Consider the following 27,570-nt stretch of genomic DNA (forward strand, 5'->3'; position numbering starts at 1 on the left):
TTTAATACATGAACCCTAGTTGTACATTTGTAAATTCTCTGTTAGTGTACACTAGGTCAGCAACGTACACTCCATAGGCATTTCCTTAAAGTCTGTAATCCAAGGCCTGTCTGTATTAATACCGTTCCTGGTCAAGTGAAACGGATGTATAGCATTATGTCGAATACAGAACTGACTGTCCTATAGAGTTGTCACAGATGTAATTTTCAGCAAGAATTGCTGATCTGCTTATTAAGAGGTACTTTCACAGGTCAGCTACCATAACCGTGTTTAATAGTCTGTTGAAATCCAGCCTTGTACTTGGCCGATATTAATCATTTTCTGTGTGCGAGTAATGCTACATGAATTCACTGGCAAATTGTTCTTTATGTTCTATTGAAAAGCCTCTAGATGATTAAATATGAACGTAAAGTAAATTGGTATTATGAATTAGTTCTAGCATACATACAGTATATGCTTATTTGATGGCCTAGAAATTGTGAAAGATTTTGTATTCTTAATTACCAGTCCATCAAACTGTGCACATGCATTAGCGTAAATGAAAACATCAATGTGCTTGTAATTCAGGGGGAACCTGCAGAGCTCTGGCCAAAGTATAATGCATATACTAATTTACTTGATTCCTCTGCCAAGGTAAAGTGTAAATTGTATTACATTTATTTTGTTTCTGGGATTGAACCAAACATGGATTCATTAAAGCAAGTGTGATTTTGTGTGTTAAATACTACACTTATATCTAATGGGAGATTTACAGATACACTGATAAATCCCTACATTTTTTGGATTCACTATACAAGTGGCTATATATTGGGCAGGTATTGCTACACTTATCTAGTCTCTTTTTTAGTTTTATACTGCTTTTTATAATTTTACGTTAAATACCAGTGTTTGGGCTGTGTGCACTCTAATGACCCCTGAGCAAGGCAATTGAGGGGAACCCAAAAATATGCTCCAGATGCACTCTTCCTCACATACATATCTTTAACCAGTAAGTAATTCTGTATGCCACTCACAACTAATCCCTGACCAAGTGATAAAGTGTCCACCTAATAAAGTGGTGCCCTTGTATACTGCTTCTTAAATTAGCAAAAGAATTTAGAATTTTTAGCATTACCCAAAGTCCTGTTACTGTACAGAAAACTATATCTCAGCATAGCTCTAAGAGAGCGCCGTCTAACGGGACTAAATAGAGATATTATACAGGGGACGCACACATAAGAATCTGATAATTAAGCAATTAATGGATTCAAGACTGTGCACGTTGTTGTTGTTGTTGTTGTTGTTGTTGTCGTCGTCGTCCTTATCTATATATTAATAGCAGAAGGACGACTTTTATGAGTGACATATTTCTACGATGCCATTGACTGAGCAGGGCCCATCATATACCAAATTAAAGGTCTTTGGTCCATAGATTTGCAGAAATTTACATTGTAATTGGTTGTTTTGTTTCGGAGTTATGTGGCAAAACGTCCGTTTGACCTGGAACATGTGACCTGCTGGGTGGTCCGAAAACTGTGACAGTTATACTCCTTTCACATCTCCAATGCCGGATCCTTCCCTGGAATTGGAAACGTGTCCTTCCCGGGTGGGATCTAGCATTGGAGACTCTGGCTGTCCGACCCAGAAATATGCCGGGTTGGTTGCCATAGCGGTGGGGGGCGGAGGTGGATGCGGCGCTGAGAGATGAGCTCTTCTCCGCGCCGCCTCTCCCTATGCTGTGAATGGTAACCGGGTCGCATCAACCTGGTAACCCATTCACACTGCGCCTGACCTGGTATTCAACCCGGGAATAACCCTTCTGTTTACCCGGGTTGAATTACCGGGTCAGGCGACCCGGGAATTCTCCAAGGCCCCTTTCACATCGCACACTGACCCGTGTCGACCCGACAATATGCCGGGCCGATACCGGGTTATTTGTGTGATGTGAAAGGGGTCTTGCTTTCAGCCACACACTGAGCAGGGATTTTTCAAAATTTGACTCCTAAGGAGGTGAAAAGGGGTCAAATGTTCCACCCAGCAAACGCTTGCATAGTTGTAACCGGGCACGTTGTTGTTGTTGTTTATTTTAATGGTTCTTGAAAGGAGTTTCATTTAATTATGCTTTGTCAGATTTGCTGGTATAGCTTCTTAATAGGTGATGGAAAGCACTGTTTTGCGTGAATGCCTCATGATTTTTTTTTTTTCATTAAATATCAGATGGTAGTGCACTAGGACTGTTTTGGTGTTAGAACATCTCTTAGTATGGTGAAATACAGACGCTCAGAATCCCACTCGGTAGGAGGGTCCACGCCACCAACCGAGTGGGAATAGAACCTGTGGTGAGTGTAGCAAGCCCGTGAAGGTACTCTCTACCGGGGTTCAAACACATGGGATGCCACTTTCGGTATAGTGATATCATGTGTATCACTGCCGTACATGGTGGTGTAGGCCACAAAGAAACAGCACACTGACCTGAAAGGGAAAAACTATTTTGTCTAATATTTCCCTTCCAAGTGTAGCATGCCCATGGTACTATATCACTCCCTCCATTTTCTTATGGTCTCTTTTTCTAATACAATATAAATCTTCAGGTCACAATGCTAGACTAGGTAGGAACTGTGTAATACCAAATATTTACAGCTTATTCAGCAGGAGCGAACAGACTGGGGCAATGGCCCAGCATTAGCCAAACCTTATTGAAGCCACTCGTGTAAAATTGGTATCCTAATAGAGATGACCCCCATATAGGTTTTAATATTATTGCAGATCACTTGTTTAACAAAATGTGGGACAGCAATTTTTATTCATGTTCTTCCCCTGCTATGCGAGGCCATATACTGTATGCAACAGTTTTTCAAGAGGCTTCTGTAATACAGTACCAGCAACTGACTGCCGTTTACTACTGTAAGCAACAACCGAGTGCATGTGAGTGGGAGGACCAACTACAAGCTGCAGTTTCTTCTTTACGGCTTGTGAGATTGGCCCTCCCATGGGATCACATAGTTATCTTGCAAGTTTGAGACGAACGTTTGAACCTCCAGGACCCCCAGGCCTAGGTGGAGGAACGCATTACTAAAGCTTTTCACTAGGTGGTACTTCAAATGTAAAACATGGAAAGTAATGGTTAATCTTTGTTATTTACTCTGTCCCTTAGATTGACGACATTGACTTGATAAGTGCAAATATGGAGAATGCACTAGCTTCAATTGGGGGTTTTTGCTGCGGCCGATCATTTGTTATTGATCACCAGGTATTTACCAGTTTATATGCTGATTATGTCATATGCCAGGATGTCAAGAAAAACTTTTCAAACTCAGAGAAAGGTTAGACATGGTGTGAAAATGTTTTTTAATATTGTATCAGTAACCTTTATTTCTTCGGCAGGGTCCACAGGTTATCCACAGGATAACATTGGGATATAATGAAGCCACAGCAGATTTGCACCAGTCGGTCAAAGCTTTTCGGCCTCCCAGCATGCAACGGCCCGTCCATATATCCCCGCCTCCTGGCTCAGGCAAATACATTTTTTGTTTGGTGCGGCAGGAGCCGGACAATGGTCAGAGGGCTGCTGGTTTTTAGCAGCCCTAAGCTTTCTTATTGTATTTTTATAGTCTTTACTATTTTTTCTTGAGTGATCTTTCTAAAAAGCGTCTTGGACGTATCCTAGAAACAGTCGCTCCAACAACTCTCCGCCGGGTCGCGACAATGCTTACCCACGAGTACAGTGCTGTTTCGGCGGGCGTATGTCTTATATACTAGCAGGTCCAGCAGACATTACCAGGCTGTGGCCGGAGCACAGGGAGAAGGTAAGGCATCGGTTCCACTTAGAAGGGGAATACGGACACAGCCACACTGTTTTGGGACGAGACTGATGCGGCTGCCACCTCGGGTGCACCAGCGCTAAGCCTTAGGGATCATAGGCCCCAGGAATATTATGAGGCCGCGATCCGTAGGGTTGATGTCAGCAGTGGGGAGTCAGACGCTCTCCTGGTCTCCCCTCCCCCCGGTTCATTACCAGTTTCCTCAGAGTCTCCCGCCATGAACTGTTTTCCCGCTTCCGTCTGAGACACTGTATACGAAGGGGACCCAGTCGCAGCATAGGCGACTGTGTGACTGGTGCGTCTGTGTTCATTGAGCGTTTGTGTTCACTATATGTTCATGGAGCAGCAGTGTACACTAGTAGCGTCTGGATCCACTCAGTGTTCGCAAATGTATTGATCGGTCCTGGAAGCGGGGTGAGTCTCCCTGTATCGCTGTACGGCTAATACAGCACTAAGTCTCTATCTATCTTTTGAGTACGAATAGTTAGATAAGTACCTATTGCATATGAGTCTGTATACTATTACTGTTGTTTCTTTCGCTATGCGTCTGAATACGGTAGATCTTTTTAAACATGATTAAGTAATATGTTCTCCTACATACTTGAAATGTATTTGTAGTTGATTATGTGCTCATATTGCTTATTATACTAATGTATAACATGTGACTGACTGCTAGTGTGGTTGCTGACTTTACTATATATTCTGTCAGGTTTTTTTCTATTCCGATCCTCAATGCTGGTGCTTAGCAGAGTAGGGTCGGAATGTATGTCACTTTAAAAAGCTTAAATTGATTACAGTCACAAATTGTGTAGTACACTGTGGAAGTGTTGATTATTTATCATGTCTAAGAGTAGCTAAGGTGAGGAAGATACACTCACAGCAACACCAACACTCATATCATGTTTGTCTTGCAAAGCTGATCTGGTTCAGGATGGTATGTGTGCAAATTGTTTTAGCTTTCACCAGGGTCTCTTGAAAAATACAAGGCAAATTCAGGTGCAGGTTGATTCCCCATGGGCTATGTTTGCACAAACATTATCTAGTATAGCTGAGCAGATAATTCTAACTCCTGTACCAGGAATAGGTTACACGACTAACCCTTACATGCAGCTTCCCACCTGCGGTTTATCACTTCCAGCAGCAGCCTCTCAAAAGAAACGGGCTGATAAGCCAGTGGTAAGTAAATCTTCACCCTCACAGGCTACACGTTTCAGATGAGGATTCAGCGGAGGATGAAATCTCAAACTCTGGTTCGGCATACGAAGAGGAGGAGGAAGGTCTCAGCTCAGTGGATATAGCTGAGTTAATTAAGGCAATGGTAGCCATTCTATCCTTAGAGGAATCGGCAGATCCTGTGTTAAAGACCAAGGCACCTGTGTTTAAACTTCCCAAAACAGTTAAGACTGAGTTTCCTGGGTCAGATCAGCTGACGGAGATCATGGAAGAGGCTTTGGCTATGCCCAGTAAGAAGTTTAGAATTCATAGGAAAAATAATTCCAATTATCCTCTTCCAGCTGGGGATTGTTTAAAAAGGGAGGTGGCTCCCAAAGTAGATACGTATGTGATTCGATTAGTGCGAAAATCTACTTTACTTCTGCCTTCAACATCATTAAATGATGTCACGGATAGGGGAGTGTATAGTTTTTTAAAAACCATTTTTTCCCGTCTGGGGCAGTCATAAGACCAGCCATGGCTTCAGCTTGGATGGCAAAGGCAGTGGCTGCCTGGACTGATGCATTGGAAGGGGATTTTTCAATGGCATCTAGAAAGCAAAAATCCCATTTAGCACATATAAAACAGGCTGCGATGTTCTTGGAAGAAGCAACATTGGATATGTGTACTATTGCCTCCACGGCATCAGCATCAACAATAGCTGCTCGCAGAGCAGTTTGGCTACATATGTGGAAAGCTGATTCAGAATCTAAGAAAGTTTTGGAATCCTTGCCATTTTCTGGAGATATTCTTTTTGGTAAAGAGTTGACAGATATTTTGGAGTCAGAAGCAGGCTCCAAGAAGGAAAAAGTTTCCTTCCACATACAAATTCAAACCTAAACTTCCAGCTTTTCGGCCCTTTCACAAGGAAAAGCTAAAGGAAAAAGTAATGGCAAGCAGCCCCAATACAACAGGTCTGGTAAGACTAAAAAGCATTGAGCTCCCAGAGGACCGGTTCGTAAAACAGAAAATAAGCCATCAGCCTGATGGTGTGGGCCTCCACCTGGGGGATCCCAGGGTGGGGGGCCGACTTCTTCAGTTTGCACAGATATGGCAGCAGTCTACAACAGATGCCTGGGTGCAGGAAGCGGTATCTCTAGGTTATGCATTTGCCTTCAAGAAGCACCCTCCTCGAAGGTTTTTTTTGTACCAGCCCGTCTTGGGTAGAGACTAAGGCCAAGGCTTTGCAAGAGGCAGTTCAGAAATTGCTTCAGTCAGGAGTAATCATTCCAGTTCCTCCTGCACAATGAGGACAGGGTTTTTACTCCAAATTGTTTCTAGTTCAGAAGCCAAATGGGTCATTCCGGCCCATTCTCAATCTCAAAGTGCTGAACAAATACATTTGGGTACCTCGGTTTCATATGGAGACTTTACGTTCCATCATTTTGGCCATGGAGTCAGGGGATTATATGGTATCCATGGATATCCAGGATGCTTACCTAAATGTTCCTATAGTTTGGTCCCATCAGTGCTATCTCAGGTTCGCTATCCTCCAACAGCATTTTCAGTTCCAGGTCCTACCTTTCAGATTAGCCACAGCCCCCAGAGTATTTACCAAAATGATGGTGGTAATGGCATCTTATCTCCTCTAGCAGGGGATAATAATTTTTCCATTCGACGATCTTTTAATCCTGGCACAGTCTCAGGAATTGCTCCTGTGTCATCTGCAACAGACAACAATGTGTCTGCAGAAGCACGGGTGGCTCATAAATTGGGCAAAATCATCTCTGGTTCCGTCACAGCGGATGACTCACTTGGGGGGTTGTACTGGATTCAAGGCTTCAGAGAGTAATTTTACCTCTGAGCAAGATATCCAAAGTTCAGTGAAGGATTCAGGAGTTGCTACACAGTCAAAAGGTATCCATTCACGCAGCATGACATGGTGGAATATGCACAGTTCCACTTGAAGCCTCTGCAGCATCTGATCCTTTCCAAATGGAATGGGTTGCATCAGATGATAAAAACTCAGACTATGGTCCTTAAGATGGAAGTAAGAAGGTCATTAGCCTGGTGGCTACAGACATCCCATCTGGACAAGGGGAGACCCTTTTGGATATCAGATTGTGAAATTCTGACAACGGATGCCAGTCTCCAGGGCTGGGGAGCAGTGTCAGGTACGTTGTGTTTCCAGGGGCAATGGACCAAGGAAGAAGATTGCCTGCCAATAAATATATTGGAACTTCGGGTCATATACATGGCACTGATTCAGGCAAAGGACATCCTTCGGGGAAAACCAGTTCAGACCCGCTCGGACAATGCAACGGCAGTAGCGTACCTCAACCATCAAGGAGGAACTCGCAGCCAAAAAGCTATGAAGGAGGTAAGTCACACACTAAGGTGGGCATAAATTCATCATCCAGCCTTGTCCGCAGTGTTCGTTCCGGGAGTCCTAAACTGGGAAGCGGATTTTCTCAGTCGACATGCTATTCAGGCAAGCGAATTGGCTCTACATACGGAGGTCTTCCAGACCCTAGTCGACTGGTGGGTTTTGCCAGAGAGAGATCTCATGGCGTCCCGTCAGAACAACAAAGTTCTCGCATATGGGTCAAGAACAAAGGATCCCAGAGCGATCTTTGTGGATGCCCTGTCTGTGATATGGGATTTTCATCTGGCCTATGTTTTTCCTCAAATCACCTTATTACCCAGGGTGGTGAGAAAGATAAAGCAAGGAAAGGGTGCCGTGATACTAATAGCTCCGGCTTGGCCCAGAAGACATTGGTACACAGATCTGCAGAGAATGTCGATGGATGCTCCATCCCTGCTCCCTCAACGTCCAGTTCTACTGACGCAGGGTCCTTGTTATCACAGACATCTGGATCGACTGTCCAGATCAAGAGGATTCTCACAACAGGGAATTCAAACAATGCTCAGAGCAAGGAAACCTTCCTCAGCTCGCATTTATCACTGAATATGGCAAACCTATATTCATTGGTGCAGTGAACGGAAAATGGACCCTAGGTCTTTCAGTAATTCCAGGGTCTTAGCATTCCTTCAGGCAGAAATGGATAAAGGTTTGAAGGTGGCTTCCTTGAGAGTGCAAGTGCCAGCATTGACTGTATGGTTCCAAAAGAAAATTGCCAACTTACAGGATGTGCATACTTTTTTCCAGGGAATGCTGCGCATTCAACCTCCTTTTGTTCCTCCTTCGGTGCCTTGGGACTTAAGTTTAGTCCTAAAGGCCCTTCAAGTTGCCCCATTTGAACCACTTAATAAAGTGGATCTTAAATGGTTGACAGCTAAAGTTCTTTCTACTGGCATGGCGTCCGCTAGAAGAGTGTCAGATTAAGTGGCATTGTCATGTCATTCCCCATTTCTGATTTTTGTTTTTTTTATCCAGATAAAGCAGTTCTCAGAACTAGATCTGGGTATCTTCCTAAGGTGGTTTCTTAATTCCACATTAACAAAGAAATTGTAGTCCCGGCTTTCCAGGAACTGGGCCTTTCTGCGGGAGATGCCTTAAGGATCTATGTGGATCGTACCAGTGCCATCAGAAAGACAGATTCTCTCTTCGTTCTCTACGGATTTCACAAGAGAGGATGGACTGCTGATAAGTAGACACTGGCAAGGTGGCATCGGATGACTATTTCAGAAGCATATTCTCAAGCTGATCTCCCTGTTCCAGCTAATGTCTCTGCTCAATCTACTCGTAAGGTAGGTCCTTCATGAGCAACACAACATGGTGCTTCAGCAGAACAGATATGTAAGGCAGCCACATGGTCTACCATTAACACATTCATTAGACATTATGCCATGGATACCTCTGCCTCTCATGACGCTGAATTCGGGCGAAGGATTCTCATGTCCAATCAGGAGCGTCCCCACCACTAAATTGCTTTGGGAAATCAACCTGTAGACCCTGCCGGAGAAATATACGCTATGGTAAGAATTTACCGTTGATAACGTTATTTCTCCTAAGTACACAGGATCCACAGGTATCCCACCCTGATGCACCTGATTTGAGGATCTTTTTACTCACTAATCTCTTCCTCCTTGTACAGAAGGGTGTGCATGTGTGTTATTTTCGCCTGTTTAGGGCTATCTATGATGCTCCTGCCTTGAGCTTTAGGAATACAACTGATTTGCCTGAGCCAGGATGCGGGAATATATGGACGGGCCCGTTGCATGCTGGGAGGCCGAAAAGCTTTGACTGGTGCAAATCCGCTGTCGCTTCATGATATCCCAATGTTATCCTGTGGACTTAGGAGAAATACCGTTATCAACGGTAAGTTCTTACCATAACGTATATTTTAGTGTCGGATACTGTACTACTGTATTAAATAGGACGGACGAGTTTTCAAACCTCCTGTACTGTGAGCTGCAGTGCGTCCTGCTTTTGACTTTCAGCCTTTCCTGTTTTCTGTGGGAAGGCCATGTAGACGTCAGCAAGGATTTTCCAAATAAAAGAGGCAACACCAATTATTTTTACATACTAAGTACTTGTAACATCAATTTGTTTCTATATCTTACAACATACATGCTGATTCCTGCAGATGGGCACATTGATATTGTAACCTGGAGCTTCATCCATATTAGTGCAAGCTTTTAGTGCCAGTTATGGCTTTCTAGAGTATGTGACATTCATTTCATCCTGTGTCTAGGAAAACAGAGCCTTTTGTGAGGGGTGGTCTTCGGGTTGCCGGCGGCTGGGCTCCCGGCGACCAACATACCGGAGCCGGAATCCCGACCGCCGGCATACCGACATCTTTTCTCCCTCTTGGGGGTCCACGACCCCCCTGGAGGGAGAATAGATAGCGTGGTGCACGTAGCGCGCCCGCAAGGGGCTCATTTGCGCTCGCCCAGCTGTCGGTATGCCGGCGGTCGGGATTCCGGCGCCGGTATGCTGGTCGCCGGGACCCCGATCGCCGGCAAACCATACTACACCCTTTTGTGAGCTGTGTCTTACCTCTGTGTCTTCTATATTCCTTACAGAGGCTATCTGGTCAAGGCTACTGTTTCTCTGCTTCTCTGCCACCTTTGCTGGCTTCTGCTGCCATCGAAGGTCTTAACATTATGGAAGAAAATTCAGGTAACCCACTGCTTAACATGGACCTTTTGTAACCATAGATTGTGTGTGGTGGTCATCCATGCGGTGACTTACCATTCTTCTTCCTCTTAATAACTGATCCCAGTACAGAAAGGCTGTTCTTAGACGCTTCATGGTGTCCTAGCAGGCCAGAAATGTCTTCATAGTGATGTATTTTCTTACAAACAAGAGATAGTATGAGTAGGTAGACCCAAGTGACCCAATCAACTCCGTTGTTAAAAGTGAAGGGGAGGGAAAGGGTTCAAGCAGCAAACCTTACCTCACATTAAAGCATCTGTCCACCCAAACGTATAATGTTACAGAGTAATCCACCTTACACCCAGCTAGCACAAACACTGTGGTAACGGTCAACTGCTCCAGGTCTACAAGGAATATTTGCACAGCTTTGTCGATAAAGCATCATTGTATAGGTCCTTTCAGCGTTACCAATACATAAGGGGAAATCCATTTCCATATGTGGATATCCATTTCCTAGATCAGCATCAGACCACATCTCGGTAGGCTATCCTGATGTGGGACCCTTGAAATATTCTTACTGGGAAACACTGGATAAAATATGATATAGACATCATCTCTATTTATATTCATAGCAATAATCCTAAAAATAGCAATAATTCACAAAAGTGAATTAAGGGCCTGATTCAAAGTTGTTCATAAACCCTTAATGGTTTATGCACAACTCTGATGTTTACCGATCGGCTCATGCACAGGACTTGTGCTGCGCAGTGCTGATCTGTCTGCGAGATCACTTTCAGTGCCCCAAAAAGTCATGCTGCAGCTGTTTGGTGTTAGGAGCAGGGGCAGCATGAGGAAAAGTTTTTCAAAACGGGGCTGTGTCTTGTGGCACAGATTTCCTAGCCCCGGCGGAGGAGGAGTTCGCCCATTCTGAGTAAGCTTAGACTTAGATTGGTCAGTGACTGTGACCGATGGTGATCCTATCCGATGCAACACCCAGATCTGCGTTACAGGCAGAAATCATCTTTTTCTCTTCAGATGCCTCCTGCGGTATTAGCATATTGTCATCTCGCTGCTGCAACCAAAGACTTAGCAGCGATGCAAATAGCGTTCACTTCTGGATCAGGTCCCAAGTCATCGTTGTTTGTTGTTGTTTTTTTTTTTTTTTTTTTTTGGGGGGGGGGGGGGGGGTGTTTAAATGCAAAAATCTCTATACAAATATTAATTATAGTGTTTTAGTTTTATTTCCCATGGAAATCCATTGAATTTATAAGGAAACTGATATTGGACCATTTAAAGTACACCTGGCACTAAACAAAATATTTAGCAACTTGTTCGGATCGGACAGAATTGACCAAAACCCTGTCCATTCTTCAGAGGGAGTATTTATTGTTTATTAACACACAGACTCATTAATTGTTATAGACCTATCTATCATCATTGTATTGGGCAGAAAATTGCTATATGTTTCAGTTGTAAAGGGAATGGCTGACCTTATTGAAGGTAAGAAAAGTGTGCACTTAGGGCGTTATTCAAATGATATATCAAGCCCAATCTCCTTTCTAAAATGATCCCCGTTATTGTGCGTATTGCACCCATAGTAGTCGGGTTTAGCTGTGTAAAGGGTTGGGTTGCCCACTACCCCGGGGGTAGCGAGTTGAAATGATCCCACACCCCAGAGGGCAGAAACATAACTGGTGTGGAAGGGGTTGAAATGAATTGATTACCGCCCTTAGTGTCATCCACTTGGTAGCAGTACAGATTATGTTGACGGTTAGCATTATTGCCTCACATCACAGAGGTCATGGGTTTGATTCCCACCATGACTCTAACTGTGTGGAGTTTGTATATTCTCCCCGTGCTTGCATGGCTTTCCTTTGGGTATTCCTGTTTCCTCCCACAGCCCAAAAATATACTGGTAGGTTGTCTCCAAACACAAATTAAATCTAGTGTGTAAGTGTGTGTATGTACATGGGCATACTAGATGGGCCAAATGGTTCTTAGCTGCCATCAAATTCTATGTTTCTACTACATAGTGCTCCCATGTGTGCGGTTTTATTTATTTTTTATTTTATTTTTCCATTTAAGTTCTCACACTACTTGTTTTGCTTTGACACATTCATAGCATATGTGTGAATAAATTCCTATAAGTGCTTCACCTTATTTGCCACCTAAAAGTAAGCCTGGATTAGAATGTATAAAAAACATCAGCTCACATGAGTATCAGATCTTTGTTTCAACTTTATGGGAACCCTGCTTGTGCTGTAACCTACCAAAACCTCTTGCTGTCTGATTACCTTATGTTTTGTTGTTTTTAAAATGTGTTTTGTATATTGGGGACTGCAGAACTTTACATTAGTTACGACTAACCAGGTCCTCTTTTCTTATTCAAACAGAAATTTTCCACATTCTGAGAGGAAAGTGCAAAAGAATGCACAAAGCTTTGCAGGGGTAGGTATCTTTGCAGTTTCCCTGCCTTATTGGGGAATCTGCTGATAAATATTGTGTCATTGATAAACTTGTGGAAGGATCTATAATGCATTTAGCTAACTGCAGCAGGAGAAGAAGACTCACCAAACCGGTACATGAAGGGAGATCTGACAATGTACTGTAGCATGGTTTGCACAAAGGTGTAAAAACTCGTAAATACCCTCCAGCAATGTTTGATATCTAAATCCTGCAAAAACCATGACTCTTAAAATGACTTCAGCATTTCATATAATGTACAGATTGGTGCTTATGTGGGGTTAGGGCTTTCTGTCAGCCTGCTCGGCACATAATGAGCTAATGATGAGGCCACTTGATTAGCTACATACGTAGGAAATTCTTGACTTATGCTCCGATGTAAAACATCATGCACAGGAAGCCTGGTCTGAGCTTTTTTTTTCCCTTTTGTATGTGACCTTTTCACTTTCTCATCTCATGTGCAGTATGACAAAGAGCAATAAGATCTGTGCGTGAAACACTTAGCCTGCACACATTGCTGTCACATATTCTTTTGAGGACTGAAAGATCATCTGTGTAAATGGTGTTCCCGGCATGAAATTGGTTTGTGTCAAGCCCTTGGGCAATTGCTAGCTTCACAAGAACTGTGGCAGATGTCTTCAATTCCCTGTGACCCACCAAAGACATCCAGCACTACTCACTCGTTCTCATTATGTTTGGATTTTTTTTTTTTCTTGATGCTTATAGGACTTTGCAATTGCTTTTGGATAGTAGGGAAACTAGGCTTCTTGTAGCATAATGGAGTGTGGGTCTTAACCTCTTATTTGCGCCTTTAAGTACTCCACATCCCAGTTACTTGCAGCTGGTGTCATGATCACATCCCTCCTGACCTTGTTCAGCCATAATAGTCCCTTGGCTCACTTATATATAGGTAGGTGCTCTGCGCAATATGGAAAGTGAGACATATTATTATGGTGAAAAAACGTCACAAAATCCATTTTTGTTAATTTTTTGTACATTATAAGATTGTATTAAACCTTGTTTGTGTTTTTCACATAAAATAGAAAATATGAATCTTTATATAACATGCTTCAGTCTGATTTTTGTCTGAGCATTTTTCCACCATTTGGCCAGACAGTAGCCTTTAGATTTTCCCTAGATGTGAGAAATTTCATGCATATATATTCTAAGAAATATTATCGCACAAGACACCAACATAACATGTTATTGTGATAAAAAAAAGAAAGAAAACACTCCCTGTACTTGTTGTAATGTGTACATACATGGCGTGGCCAAATTATTATGACCACCATGCATTTTTATGCAGATGAGCTGTTCCACAAATAATGCTGATGTAGGATATCTGTTCTGTATAAGAACGGAAAGACGAAGATATTCAGAGATAAATGAAGTGTATCACTCCTGAAATAATAAACAACGTGCTCTGGTCGACTCTGAACAAGGGATTATTGTTGGTTCTCGCAGCAGTAATTTGTGCATTATCAAAACAGCTGCACTGGTGAATTGTTCAAGAGTGGCAGTTGGTAAAGTGTACACAGAGTGGACCAGCAGACAAAAAAGGGGCTTGGCACAAAGCCTGTGGTTGCAAACCACTACTGCATTCCAGTTCAAATGGCCTCAATTAATAGTACACCGCACATTACTTCAGTTCCCTTCTCCAGCCTTAACCACTTGCCTGGCATGGTCGCATCAGATGCGACCATGCCAGCAAGTGCTTTATCTGACCTGGTCGCACCACAGGATGCGACCAGTCAGATAAACTGTGTTAGCAGTGGCAGGGAAGGGAAACTTCCTACCGCTGCTGTTGACAGAGGGACAGGAAGGTCCCTCTGCCTCCCTGCACGCTCCCTCACTGATTGCCGTGCTGCCAGTTATTGCTGATCAGTCAGCATGGCAGGATCACCCCTCCAGCGGCTGCAGACAATAGCAGCCGCTGGGGAGTGTAAACTAACCCCTCCAAGCCTCCCCCCCCCCCCCCCTCCCCGTTTACCTGGAGGCTGTCCCGGCTTTTAAAATGAAAGCCGCAATGTTTTAGATGGTCGCGATGTTCCCGATCGATGTTTTTTTTTTTTTTTTAAATGTTTGTTTTTTTTCTTTTTAACTAAAATCATTTTGGATAGGGTTAAATTCATGTTCTTCATCTAATTCACTCATTAAAAAAAACCCGACAATTTCGGAGCGGTTTTTGGTGAAAAAAATAGTCGGTCAAATGGTTAAGAGTCTCTGTGATGCAATATGGGTCCATGTTTTTGTCTCAATATCCTCACCTTATCTGCATGGTGCAATTGAGAACGTGCGTCGTCAAAGAACATGATCCATTTGCAATCATTTGCATTCCAATTCCTGTGTTCATGAGCAAACTGGAGGCATTTCACCATGTTTGCATCAGATCGCAATGGCATATGGACAGGCCTTTTGCTTCTGTAGTCTATGTAATGTCCGTCTTACTGCCATCTGAATTGGTTCAGTTTATCCGTAATTTGATTCACTGTTGCCCGTCTGTGGGACTGGACAAGTCTGCATAAAGTCTCATGGTGTTGAGAATAATTTGGCCGCTCAGTGTACAAGTGTGTGTCCTTGATGAATATATTTTGGATAATATTTAAGTTTTCTTTTCATAATCATGGACTTTTGCATTTATTTTATGTAGTGTTAAAGGTTTAAAAGTTGTTGGCGAGAGTTTCTCACCAGCATTACATCTGCAATTAGACAAAAGCACCGGGAGCAGGGAAAAAGATATGAGGCTACTACAAGATATCGTAGATCATGTAAGTGCTATAAATGACCACTAATTTATTCCTTCAGTGATTTTAAACTCCTGCAAATGCAAAGTATTATAATAAATGACAGTAATTATTGCCAGATACAGCAGACTTCTCCTTGACCCTTTCAACCAATCCCTTAGAGACGAGTGTTGAAACTTTACGCAGCAATAAGCACACCGTGCAATGATGAAGTGGGATTTATCTGTTTTTATGTCCTGGTACGTGTGTGATTACTTGGTTAAACCAGTGACAAGAACAAGAAATTTTCATTGTTCGGAAAAAAAATTGTACGCCTCTTGGAACAAGTTACTTATTATTCCTATAGTAATCGAAGAAGGCGGCACTGAGACTGCAGACGAGGTAAAACATTGATGTTTATTGTCAATGTTTCAAAGAACTTATCTTTTTCTTCAGGGCACAGATGTGTCAAGATAAAAAAAGATGTTCTTTGAAACGTTGACAATAAACACAGATCTTTAATTCTTCAGTGTGTCTGAGTGCCGCCTTCTTCAATTGCTGTGCATATATGGATACCTCTCTCATAAGGGAAGGCACCGGAACTATTTAACGATTTGCCACAGGACTGCCAGGTCTCCAGTCCCACTTTACATATCTTAGATATGTGCCATCTCTCCTGATTTATAATATAAGTCTGAGTGACTTTTTATAAGGCCTGATGTTCCGATATAACAGATCCATGATGGGTAGTACAGTAAAAGGTTTAGTGAGAACAGTTATGGGTTTGGCATGCCAACTATTTAAATGCACAACATATGCTCCTTATACTAAAGCTAATGCATTCATGTTTCAGTGCATGAATAGGAAAATTGCATTAACTCAAGCTCGTTATTTGGAAAAAGAGGAGAAGAATCTCCCACCACCAAGGTAAGTCACACTGTACAATTTTCATTTGCAAAATTATGTAGCCAGAAAATCAGCATTTTGCTTCCTGTATTTGGGAAATCTTAATGTAGCTGGTATTAATGCTTCCCCGGGATAGATTGCAAGTATTACTCAAAGTATTGTGTGCGAGTTAAAAACCTGTTGCTAAGTAACTAAACCAGTGGTCTGTATACGATCCAAATGCTCACATTTTGGAGCGGTGCAGAGAAAGTAAATTCAAGGTTGTCAAGTATTAAAGGCATATTGTGCTTTCAGTAGTTATGTAAGGTATGTGTGGATTATTTTGTTCTATCATTTAAAAAAAAAAAAAAAAAATTTCCCCAGACCACCAATTATCTTCTACCCTTAGTACGCTGGTATTCCTCTCCTTTGACCATTACCGTTTATTATATTTTGCAAAATCCTGGCAAGCGCATATTGTGGCAGCTTTTTCAATCAGTATGTCCTTCATTCTCCGCTGTTGCAGTGTCATACCGCTAACGTTGCACATGTGATCTTCCCAAGTGTCTGCATAGATATGTAGCCTCAAAACGCATGTGGCTCAAAACTCCTGGTGTGAGTGAGCCACGCATCTTATTTTGCACTTTTCGTCCCAAATTTCTGCCTGAGTGGTAATGTGGTGTGACAAAACACATCATTAGACTGCATTGACTAATTTGACATGTAAAACTTATACATCTGTGCGCAACCGAGTGTAAATCTATATACGAAGCACAATGAAACTTAGAGTAAAAACCGTAGTTGCTGCATCTTAGCACTTCTATCACAGAATCAAACTCTGTCTCACACAAACAAGTGTGACATATCAAAGTAATTAGTGCAGTCTCATGATGTGGTTTTGTCACAACGCGTTGCGACCTGGTTGAAAATTTGGACGGAAAAGTTGTTTTGTGCAAGCCATGACGAACGGGATCTAGCACACCAAGAAGGGCTACTTGGCATGGCTACAGCAACAGTGTAGGAGTACACATCTGTACACCAGTATGAGGTCTGACTTTAAAGCAAGATCAGGAAGTGTTAATAAAATAAAGGTGGATTTTGTTTGCTCTCTTTTGGGTGAAGGAAGTGTAGAAAAATGAGTTTTATATATTAACTACAAATGGGCAACAATTCTCTTGTTTGGTTCATTTTTTTTCCTAGAAAGAAGTCTTATTACTCACTGAGTCAGATTTTCTATACTCTATGAATCACCTGCTTTCTGTTTTATGTCTTACAGCATTAGAGTGATATTGACTGTAGAGCAAACGGATGAAGAATTGGATACAGCTGCCTCGGTGATCAAGCAAGCAGCATCTTTAATGCAGAATTAATTTTTTTCTTTTTTGAAGACCATGCATTTCTCAAATTGGTGGCATCCTAATGGTTGTAAACTCTTGTACATTGTGAGGAATTCATACAGAGGATATCGCTTATCTAATATTCAAGGAGCGTATATTACAGGATCAGAGAAGAAAAGATTCAGCTGAGCCGAAAGAATATAGTTGAAAACCAAATAATTTCATGACTTATTGTCATGTGCCTTTTCTAGTATTATTACGCTGTGATTTTTCTACTTACCTTGTTTACATGCAAATAAAAACTAAGTTATTCCCTCACTTATGTCTAGAAGCGCATAAAATATCTATGAATTTGGTTTCAAACTGGAGCAAAAATACTATGTATAATGAAATGTCATGTTTCTTATTTCTTTGTTAATACAATCTATGTATTTTTGAGAATTGTAGTAGGTGTGTGCATATTGTAGTGGGGTGTGTGTGTGTGTGTGTGTGTACATATATATAACACACACACACACACACACACACACACACACACACACACACACACACACACACACACACATTATTTCACCAAAAGTGTATGTAGACACCTGAATATCACAGCTGTATGTTCCTGTTCAATCACATTCCAAACCCATAGGCACTAACATGGAGTTAATCCCCTATTTGCTGCTATCATTGCTTCCACTCTTCTGGGAATGCTTTCCACTAGATTTAGATATGTTGTATTGGGGATTCACATCCATGCACCCACAAGAGCAGTAGTGCGGTTCAGCTCTGATATATAAGTGGTAAGGTCTGACTTGCAGTCTGTTCAATTCAACCCAAAAGTGTTCACTGGGGCTGAAGTCGGGGCTCTGTGCAGGCCAGTCCACGCCAAACTCTGCAATTTATTTTCTGCTTTATCTCACTTTGTGCATTTTGTCATGCTGAAAACATTAAAGGGCCTTGCGTAGAATAATGCCACGAAGTTGGATGCACACAGTCCTGTAGAAAAGTCACTGCATGCTATAGCATTTCCCTTCACAGCCCAAACCATGAAAAACTTCCCCTGACCATTACTTCTCCTTCTGCATAAGTTACAGTCGGCAGCACGCTTTCAGGCAGGAATTGTTCTACTGGCCACCAAACCCAGATGTGCCCATCAGCGTTCCAAATAGTGAAATCTGATTGGAAACCCCAGATGCTGCACTTCCACTGATCTAGCGTCCAGTGGCGGTGTGCTTTACACCATCTCCAGCCAATGACATTGTAAAGGTGACATCCTATGACAGTGCCACTGATCTTTTCAGTATGATTCATTCTACTGCTAATGTTTAAATATGGAGATTGCATGGTTGTATGCTTGATTTTTTATTTTTTTTATTTTTTGCTAAAATGGTGAAACACGCTAATTAGAAAAGATGCTCACATATGTATGGCCATGTAGTCTGTGTTTTCCAACTCCAGTCTTCAGGGAACCATAACAGTGTGTTTTCCATATCGCCTTGCTGGTGCACAGTTGTAGTCATTAAGCTGACTACACACTGTACAGGTCAGATAAACGCTTGTATCCTCGATTATCTGATCACTGTGCACCTCGTACACACAGCAATGTTTTAGCTCATTATGTACAGTCTTCAAGTAAATCAGGAGTTTGTGAATCTCATAAGATGCAACCTCCCAATCTGACCATTGCAGGAGCACTTGAAGCCCTGCATACACACCCCTATGCAAGATTTACAGGTGGTAATAATGATTTCACTTGTGATTCCTAGAGGAGATCTGGAAAACATGCACTGTCAGAATTCCCTGATAGCAGCTGGGAAACCCTGATGTATAATGTATATTTAATGTTGGCTCCTTACAATAATTTCACATCCTCTTTAACAAAAAAAACAACTATTTTTTTATGAGCCAAACTATCACTATTTTATATTTGCTGATTGTGTTTAGTACAGTGTGTAAAAACAATAGAATAACTGATTTTTTAATAAACTAATATGCCTTTTCCTATATCTCCAAACTTGTACTATCACTTTTTTCTTTGTAATGACTGTATAATTTTACATAGTTTTATTTATGTTTGATAAAATAACTGGAAATATATATATATATTACCTTCCAGCGAACAAAATGTGGTGGTCAACACTTATGTATGTATAACCATTCTACCTATGATTAACAGTCTGTAGTAGCCTCCATAGCAGTAACCGATATTGGCATTACTGAGTTGCTATACACTTCTTTTAAACAACATTGGCTATTTTATGTTAGATTGTGGGATGTTTTTATGTCTTTTATATGAAATATAAATTGGTATAAATTTGCCGTTATAGCTATTAACCTTATCAGTGCCATATAAGATCTTTACACTCGGACATTGCAGTTATCTATAGAGCTTCGTGATGACTCAAGTGCATTATAGCTGAAGACAATATGATTGGCTTTAGACACCTTGATTAAACATTTGACCTTGGTATAGTATAGTCCTTTTCAAGTGTCTCTATGCCATGAATGCATGATGAGAGTAATATTACTTTTTCTACGCGAAAGGATCACCATTCCTAAAATGCACTTTGCTTTATATGAAAGGGCTGCTAGTAAAATTCATTATTGTTTATGGAAAAGTGCAAGTTAGAGCTGTAAAGATATTGAGACAAATTCATAAAGTGGTACCGGTTGCCTATGCAGTACATACAGCGGTTTCCTGTGTAAAATCAACTTTGGTTGTGAGCCGGGCTACACAGCATTTGTATGTTGAAGCTGGGCATATACACTGCAATTATCTGGCCAATCCACCCAATATTGGCCCTCATTCCGTGTTGATCGCTAGCTGCCGTTGTTCGCAGCGCAGCGATCAGGCTAAAAAACGGCACTTCTGCGCATGCGGCTTAGTGCGCACGCGCAACGTACTTTCGCAAAAGCCAATGCAGTTTTACACAAGAACTAGCGACGCTTTTCAGTCGCACTGCTGGCCGCAGAGTGATTGACAGGAAGTGGGTGTTTCTGGGTGATAACTGACCGTTTTCGGGGAGTGTGTGTAAAAAAAACGCAGGCGTGTCAGATAAAAATGCACGAGTGGCTGGGGAAACGTAGGCGTGGCTGGCAAAACGCAGGGCGTGTTCGTGATGTCAAAACAGGAACTAAATAGTCTGAAGTGATTGCAAGTTAGGAGTAGGTGTCAAGCTACTCAGAAACTGCACAATCTTTTTTTTGTAGCAGCTCTGCGATCCTTTCGTTCGCACTTCTGCTAAGATACACTCCCAGAGGGTGGCGGCTTAGCGTTTGCAAGGCTGCTAAAAGCAGCTAGCGAGCGAACAACTCGGAATGAGGGCCATTGGCGGATCGCCCTGATAATTCCAGTGTATGTTGGCGACGTTCCAAAAATATCGATCGGTCGGGCATGTCGTATCACCTGGCATGTCTGTCCAATGCAATATTTTCTAAGTTGAAAGTCTGCCTCATCATGCAGTGTATGACCTGCTACGGCTGACCAACTGAGAATTCCCAGGGGAAGATCTGGGAAATGTCTCCATCCCAGTGGAGGAATCCAAATAATAGGGTGCCATACACTGTGTGATGTCTCAGTGTATGACCACGACAACTGCAGGGTGTAAAGCTGCCAGATAACATGCATGTCTGTCTGACATGCATTTTATCCGCACGTGTATGCCCAGCTGGGGTTGGCAATATAAGTAACAATATGTAGCCAGTGTTCCTGAATGGGAAACATGATTTAGTCATCCAGCTCTATGACAGCCTGCCAGCATTCTGATATTTGGTCTGTTCTTACTTGTTCCAAATAATTGACTGCTTGGCTATTACACATTGCCGGCAGGATGTAATGGAGTCCAAGATCACCAGAGGTGCAGGATGCCGGCCGCTCTCAGACTTTTTTTTTTTTAAAGGGGCAATCACTTACAAGGCATGGTTTATCCTTGGAAGTGTTTGCCCCTCTAACAAAAAAAAAAGTCTGAGATTGGCCGGCATCCCGCACCTCCGGCTTACCTTTGAGAATAGGCAACAAGATAACACAGGACTAGAGAGAAATGCATGTAAATACTTGCCGCAATGTGTTCTATCATGTGATAAGATGAACTTGACTATTGTCTGTACTCAACTTAAATGGAGCACAATAGATTTTAGATATCTAATATTGTTAACTTACGGTACCTTTTGATTTTTTTGTTTTGTCACCTGTATCTGTGACTGTTATAGTAAGTTTTATATCAGCTTGTGTGTTAGGTTTTATAGCCCTTTAATAAGAGTAAGGAAAACACTGTTTTATCTAAAGCACATCCCTCATTTATACCCAAAACATGATAAATTATTGGAATTGCTTGTATATTAAGTAAAGAAACTATAATGCCAACTATTGATGATTATTGTAATTTTTGAAATCCTATCTTCCTGAATAAGCTTTTTAAATAAATAATTTGTATTTGAGAATGTTTTGTACTGAATTTCCTTTCAAGATTTTTATTTAAATGTGCCCTTTTGTTGCTGCTAAAAGCTACACTGCTAAAATTGGGATAATTCTTTGTTTAAATAAAAGTTTAAAATAAAGTCTTTTTGTTCAATCTTTACATCACAGCTGACTCACTGTTTAACTTTGAAGATTATCTGTTACAATTTGTAAATAGGGGCTATAATCCTGGACCAGAATCTGTTAGAATATGCGTGTTTAAAACTTTTGGATCAGTATGCTTAAATATCTAAGTAAATAGAAAACCAAGGCTCCATACTATGGTTTTCTAAAGGTGCATACACACTTCTTCAGGGTCCACAGGGTTAACCTTGGTGTATGCTTCATGGAGATCAGGATTCAAGCACCGAACAGCAAAACTTTGAGCCTCCCGGGATGCACTGGGTCCCTCTCCCCTCATACACCACCCACAGCTCAGGCTCTTCAGTTTTAGGTTGGTGCCAGCAGGAGATGCTCACCATTTGACAGTGGGGCTGAATGATGCAGCCCAATCTTTTCAATTTTTTACTTTTATTTTTAATTTTACAATGAGCAAGCATCACTAGGCAGTCCCTTGGATGCCAGCACTGCTGCTCCATCACTTCCACTGGTGCCGCGACGCAAGCCACTGCTTGGGGATTCTGGCAGGACCTGACAGCCTTGTACTAGCAGGGGCACACGGAAAACAGATTCCGGCTTGCGGGACCCGCGATCACTGCATTCCTATACCGCCGGTCCCAGGAGATGGACTAGCGGTGCAGACTTGGACCCAGAACATGGTGCACCTTGGGGCTCCACTAGACCACCAGAGCTTACGTTACTGGCACTGAGAGCGCTTTAATACAGGCTAGTGGTGGATGTCAGCAAGGGGAGGCAGCACTTCCTCAGCAGCCCTTCTTACAGCCGTAGGTGCCATTCCGCTGAGGTCTTCGCACCCTGAACTGCTCCTTCTTCACCCTCCTTCCTCGCAGAGACGCTGAACAGCCATTACAGAGGCTCTGCATGTCTCCGGGAACGCTGGTTGGTCTCCCTGTATACCTCATCTTAGAGTCAGGTTATACCTGTTTCCTGCCAGTTCTAATCTCGCTGATCGGGGAAAAAAAGTGGATGCCAGGGACCCCTCACTTTAAAAAATTGGGGTCCTACTATACTTTCTCTTACATCATAGTGGATACTGGGGATCTGTATTTTAGTACCATGGGGTATAGCTCGGGTCCACTGGAGCATGGCACTGTAAAACCTTTAGTATGTGTATGTGTGTGCTGGCTCCTCCAGTCTACGCCCCTCCTACCAGACTCAGTTTAGTAAAATGTGCCCAAGGAGCAGGGTGCACTTCTCTGGCACTCCAGAGAGTTTCCTTTTATTTTTTTTATTTTAGTTCTTTATTTTCAGGTAGTGGTGGCAACCAGTTTATCTGCTTCGTGGGACTTAGAGGGGTGACCGAACCAACCTCCTGAGGGTTTATGGTTTGTAATCCCAGCTGACAGGACATTGAGCTCCTTAGGTGCTGTTTCACACACCATTACTGTGTGTGCCCACGCCAGCAGCTAGCCGCCACCCTCTAACAGATGCCGAAGATCATCAGGTGCGGTGAGTGTTAACACCAGGGTCCCGGTTAGCGGGTCCCCGGTGCGGTTTGGCGGCATGTGACGGGCCTCGAGCTGCAGTGCCCACCGTGGATTACACTGGGTCAGGGCACATGCTCTGCAGTGCTCCCTGTCACTTCGGCTTTGGATGTCCTGTTTTTATATGCACATCAGCCAGTATAAAATACTAAGGGACCGTGCGCCATTACAAGGGGCGGAGCTTCATGGAGAAGGTGACCAGAGGCGGGAAGGCGCTATTTCCTGCTGCTGTGGATCATGGCTGCATTCACGCTGCTCCTCCACGGACCCTCACTGTTGCAGACTTCTGTACTGGTACCAGGGGGTCATAGCAGGGTGGTAGCACCGCTGCACATTTAAGGTCATGCACATAATTTCACACACTGTACTGCTGTGTTTGTGTGCTGGTCTCCGTTTTCCTCAGTGTCACTCCAGGAGCTCTTTAGGGTCTGTGTGGAAGTGTTTCAGTGAGCTGCGCTGTATTAGTCGTGTACATATGTCTGTGGACATGGTTATGTGTGCTGCTTGTAGCAGATACCAGAAAAGCTGCTCAGCTCCTCTGTTGGTTTCACATAAACGCTAACTGCCACAGGTGCTCCAGTCTGATTCTGATCAGCCTGATGTGGATGATTATGAGATGGATGAGGACAGCTCTCTGTCCCCTGGGGTGGAGGCCCTCATTAATGCTGTAAGAGAGGTTCTTCACATACCAGATCAGGAGGCAGAACCAGATGAGGAGTTGTATTTTAATGTTAGACCTAATGCTAGCCATACATTAGACCAGCTTAAGATCAACCATCCAACTTGTCTGTTCAACTAAAAGAGTGCTCCACTCATCTAACCAACTTTTCATCAGTCCAACCAACCTGCAAACTTCTGTCCAACTTGTGATGTCACCGAAGTAGGTGGATAGTGCCTGCCTACAGTAGAGGTAGAGCCCCTTACACACATTTATGCTAAGTAGAGCCCCTTGCATGTATTACGCCAAGTAGAGCCCCTTACACGCACTACACCAAGTAGAGTTCCTTACACGCATTACACCAAGTAGAGCCCCTTACATGCACTATGCCAAGTAGAGCCCCTACCTTACATGTATTAAGCCAAGTAGAGCCCATTACACTAGGGGTTCTCAAACTGTGTGCTGTGGCACCCTGGGGTGCTGTGGGACACTTGCAGGAGTGCCTCAGGTTGGTGGTTCAGGACCAATTCAAACTATTGGCAATGTAATAGGCAAAACTAGGGTTAGTGGCTGCCAATCATAAAATGTGGACAAATGGAAGCAAATCTTGTCTCTCATCACATAACTAAACCTAAGGATGACATATAAAAATAATTACTTTCTCTAACGTCCTAGTGGATGCTGGGACTCCGTCAGGACCATGGGGAATAGCGGGCTCCGCAGGAGACAGGGCACATCTAAAAAAGCTTTTAGGTCACATGGTGCGTACTGGCTCCTCCCCCTATGACCCTCCTCCAAGCCTCAGTTAGGTTTTTGTGCCCGTCCAAGAGGGTGCAATCTAGGTGGCTCTCCTAAAGAGCTGTTTAGAAAAGTTTTTTTTTAGGTTTCAATCTCAGTGATTCCTGCTGGCAACAGGATCACTGCATCGAGGGACTTAGGGGAGAGATTTCCAACTCACCTGCGTGCAGGATGGATTGGAGTCTTAGGCTACTGGACACTTAGCTCCAGAGGGAGTCGGAACACAGGTCAGCCTGGGGTTCGTCCCGGAGCCGCGCCGCCGATCCCCCTTACAGACGCTGAAGAGACGGCAGAACGGAGGTCCGGAAAGCAGGCGGCAGAAGACTCCTCAGTCTTCTTGAAGGTAGCGCACAGCACGGCAGCTGTGCGCCATTGTTGTCACACGGCTCACTGACTCAGTCACGGAGGGTGCAGGGCGCTGCTGGGGGCGCCCTGGGCAGCAATATAATTACCTTTAGTGGCAAAATAAATACATCACATATAGCCATTAAGGCTATATGTATGTATTTTAACCCAGGCCAGTTTCTTAAAAACCGGGGAAAAGCCCGCCGAAAAAGGGGCGGAGCTTATTCTCCTCAGCACTCAGCGCCATTTTCCTGCTCAGCTCCGCTGGTGAGGAAGGCTCCCAGGTCTCTCCCCTGCACTGCACTACAGAAACAGGGTAACAAAGAGAAGGGGGGCATAAATTGGCGATATTTATATATTAAGAGCGCATATATAGTAAACAACACCTTCTAGGGTTGTTTATATACATTTATAGCGCTTTTGGTGTGTGCTGGCAAACTCTCCCTCTGTCTCCCCAAAGGGCTAGGGGGTCCTGTCTTCGATTAGAGCATTCCCTGTGTGGCTGCTGTGTGTCGGTACGTGTGTGTCGACATGTATGAGGACGATGTTGGTGTGGAGGCAGAGCAATTGCCGATGATGGTAATGTCACCCCCTAGGGAGTCGACACCGGAATGGATGGCTTTAGTTATGGAATTACGTGATAATGTCAGCACATTACAAAAGTCAGTTGACGAAATAAGACGCCCGGCAAACCAGTTAGTACCGGTTCAGGCGTCTCAGACACCGTCAGGGGCTGTAAAACGTCCTTTACCTCAGTCAGTCGACACGGGTACCGACACAGATGAATCTAGTGTCGACGGTGAAGAAACAAACGTATTTTCCAATAGGGCCACACATTATATGATCACGGCAATGAAGGAGGCTTTGCAGATCTCTGATACTGCTGGTACCTCAAAAAGGGGTATTATGTGGGGGGTGAAAAAACTACCTGTATTTTTTCCAGAATCAGAGGAATTGAATGACGTGTGTGATGAAGCGTGGGTTAACCCCGATAGAAAACTGCTAATTTCCAAGAAGTTATTGGCATTATACCCTTTCCCACCAGAGGTTAGGGCGCGCTGGGAAACACCCCCTAGGGTGGATAAGGCGCTCACACGTTTATCAAAGCAAGTGGCGTTGCCGTCTCCTGATACGGCCGCCCTCAAGGATCCAGCAGATAGGAGGCTGGAAACTACACTGAAGAGTATATACACACATACTGGTGTTATACTGCGACCGGCAATAGCCTCAGCCTGGATGTGCAGTGCTGGGGTAGTGTGGTTGGATTCTCTGACTGAAAATATTGATACCCTGGATAGGGACAGTATTTTATTGACTCTAGAGCAATTAAAGGATGCTTTCCTTTATATGCGAGATGCTCAGAGGGATGTTTGTACTCTAGCATCAAGAGTAAGCGCGATGTCCATATCTGCCAGAAGAAGTTTATGGACGCGACAGTGGTCAGGTGATGCGGATTCCAAGAGGCATATGGAAGTATTGCCATATAAAGGAGAGGAATTGTTTGGGGTCGGTCTTTCGGACCTGGTGGCCACGGCAACTGCCGGCAAATCCACTTTTTTACCTCAGACCCCCTCCCAACAGAAAAAGACACCGTCTTTTCAGCCGCAGTCCTTTCGCTCCTATAAAAAGCGACCAAAAGGACAGTCTTATCTGCCGCGAGGCAGAGGAAAGGGTAAGAAAGGGCAGCAAGCAGCCCCTGCCCAGGAACAGAAGCCCGCCCCGGCTTCTACAAAGCCATCAGCATGACGCTGGGGCTTTACAAGCGGACTCAGGAACGGTGGGGGGTCGACTCAAGATTTTCAGCAATCAATGGGTTCACTCACAAGTGGACCCGTGGGTCCTGCAGATAGTATCTCAGGGTTACATGCTGGAGTTCGAAAGGTCTCCCCCTCGCCGGTTCCTAAAGTCTGCTTTACCAACGTCTCCCTCAGAAAGGACGTCGGTTTTGGAAGCCATTCACAAGCTGTATTCTCAGCAGGTGATAGTCAAGGTACCCCTCCTACAACAGGGAAAGGGGTATTATTCCACACTATTTGTGGTACCGAAACCGGACGGTTCGGTAAGGCCTATTCTAAATCTGAAATCCTTGAACCTGTACATAAAGAAATTCAAGTTCAAGATGGAGTCACTCAGAGCAGTGATAGCGAATCTGGAAGAAGGAGACTTCATGGTGTCCTTGGACATAAAAGATGCTTATCTACATGTCCCAATTTACCCCTCACACCAAGGGTATCTCAGGTTCGTGATACAAGACTGTCATTATCAGTTTCAA

General features: G+C 43.4%; 1 protein-coding gene across 1 annotated transcript in view; it reads left to right on the forward strand.

Annotated features, from left to right (window-relative positions):
* The window catches only part of SPTLC1 (serine palmitoyltransferase long chain base subunit 1), a 198,946-nt gene extending 179,524 nt beyond the window's left edge, over positions 1 to 19,422 (forward strand). The window contains exons 10-15 of the mRNA XM_063913669.1: positions 3,134 to 3,229; positions 9,942 to 10,038; positions 12,408 to 12,462; positions 15,128 to 15,245; positions 16,054 to 16,127; positions 17,362 to 19,422. Of these exons, the coding sequence (XP_063769739.1) occupies positions 3,134 to 3,229; positions 9,942 to 10,038; positions 12,408 to 12,462; positions 15,128 to 15,245; positions 16,054 to 16,127; positions 17,362 to 17,455 (534 nt within the window). The 3' untranslated portion in view covers positions 17,456 to 19,422. The remainder of the gene's footprint in view (positions 1 to 3,133; positions 3,230 to 9,941; positions 10,039 to 12,407; positions 12,463 to 15,127; positions 15,246 to 16,053; positions 16,128 to 17,361) is intronic.
* The last annotated feature ends 8,148 nt before the right edge of the window (positions 19,423 to 27,570 follow it).

Source organism: Pseudophryne corroboree, chromosome 1, assembly GCF_028390025.1.
Source record: "Pseudophryne corroboree isolate aPseCor3 chromosome 1, aPseCor3.hap2, whole genome shotgun sequence".
NCBI classification, from domain to species: Eukaryota; Metazoa; Chordata; class Amphibia; order Anura; family Myobatrachidae; genus Pseudophryne; species Pseudophryne corroboree.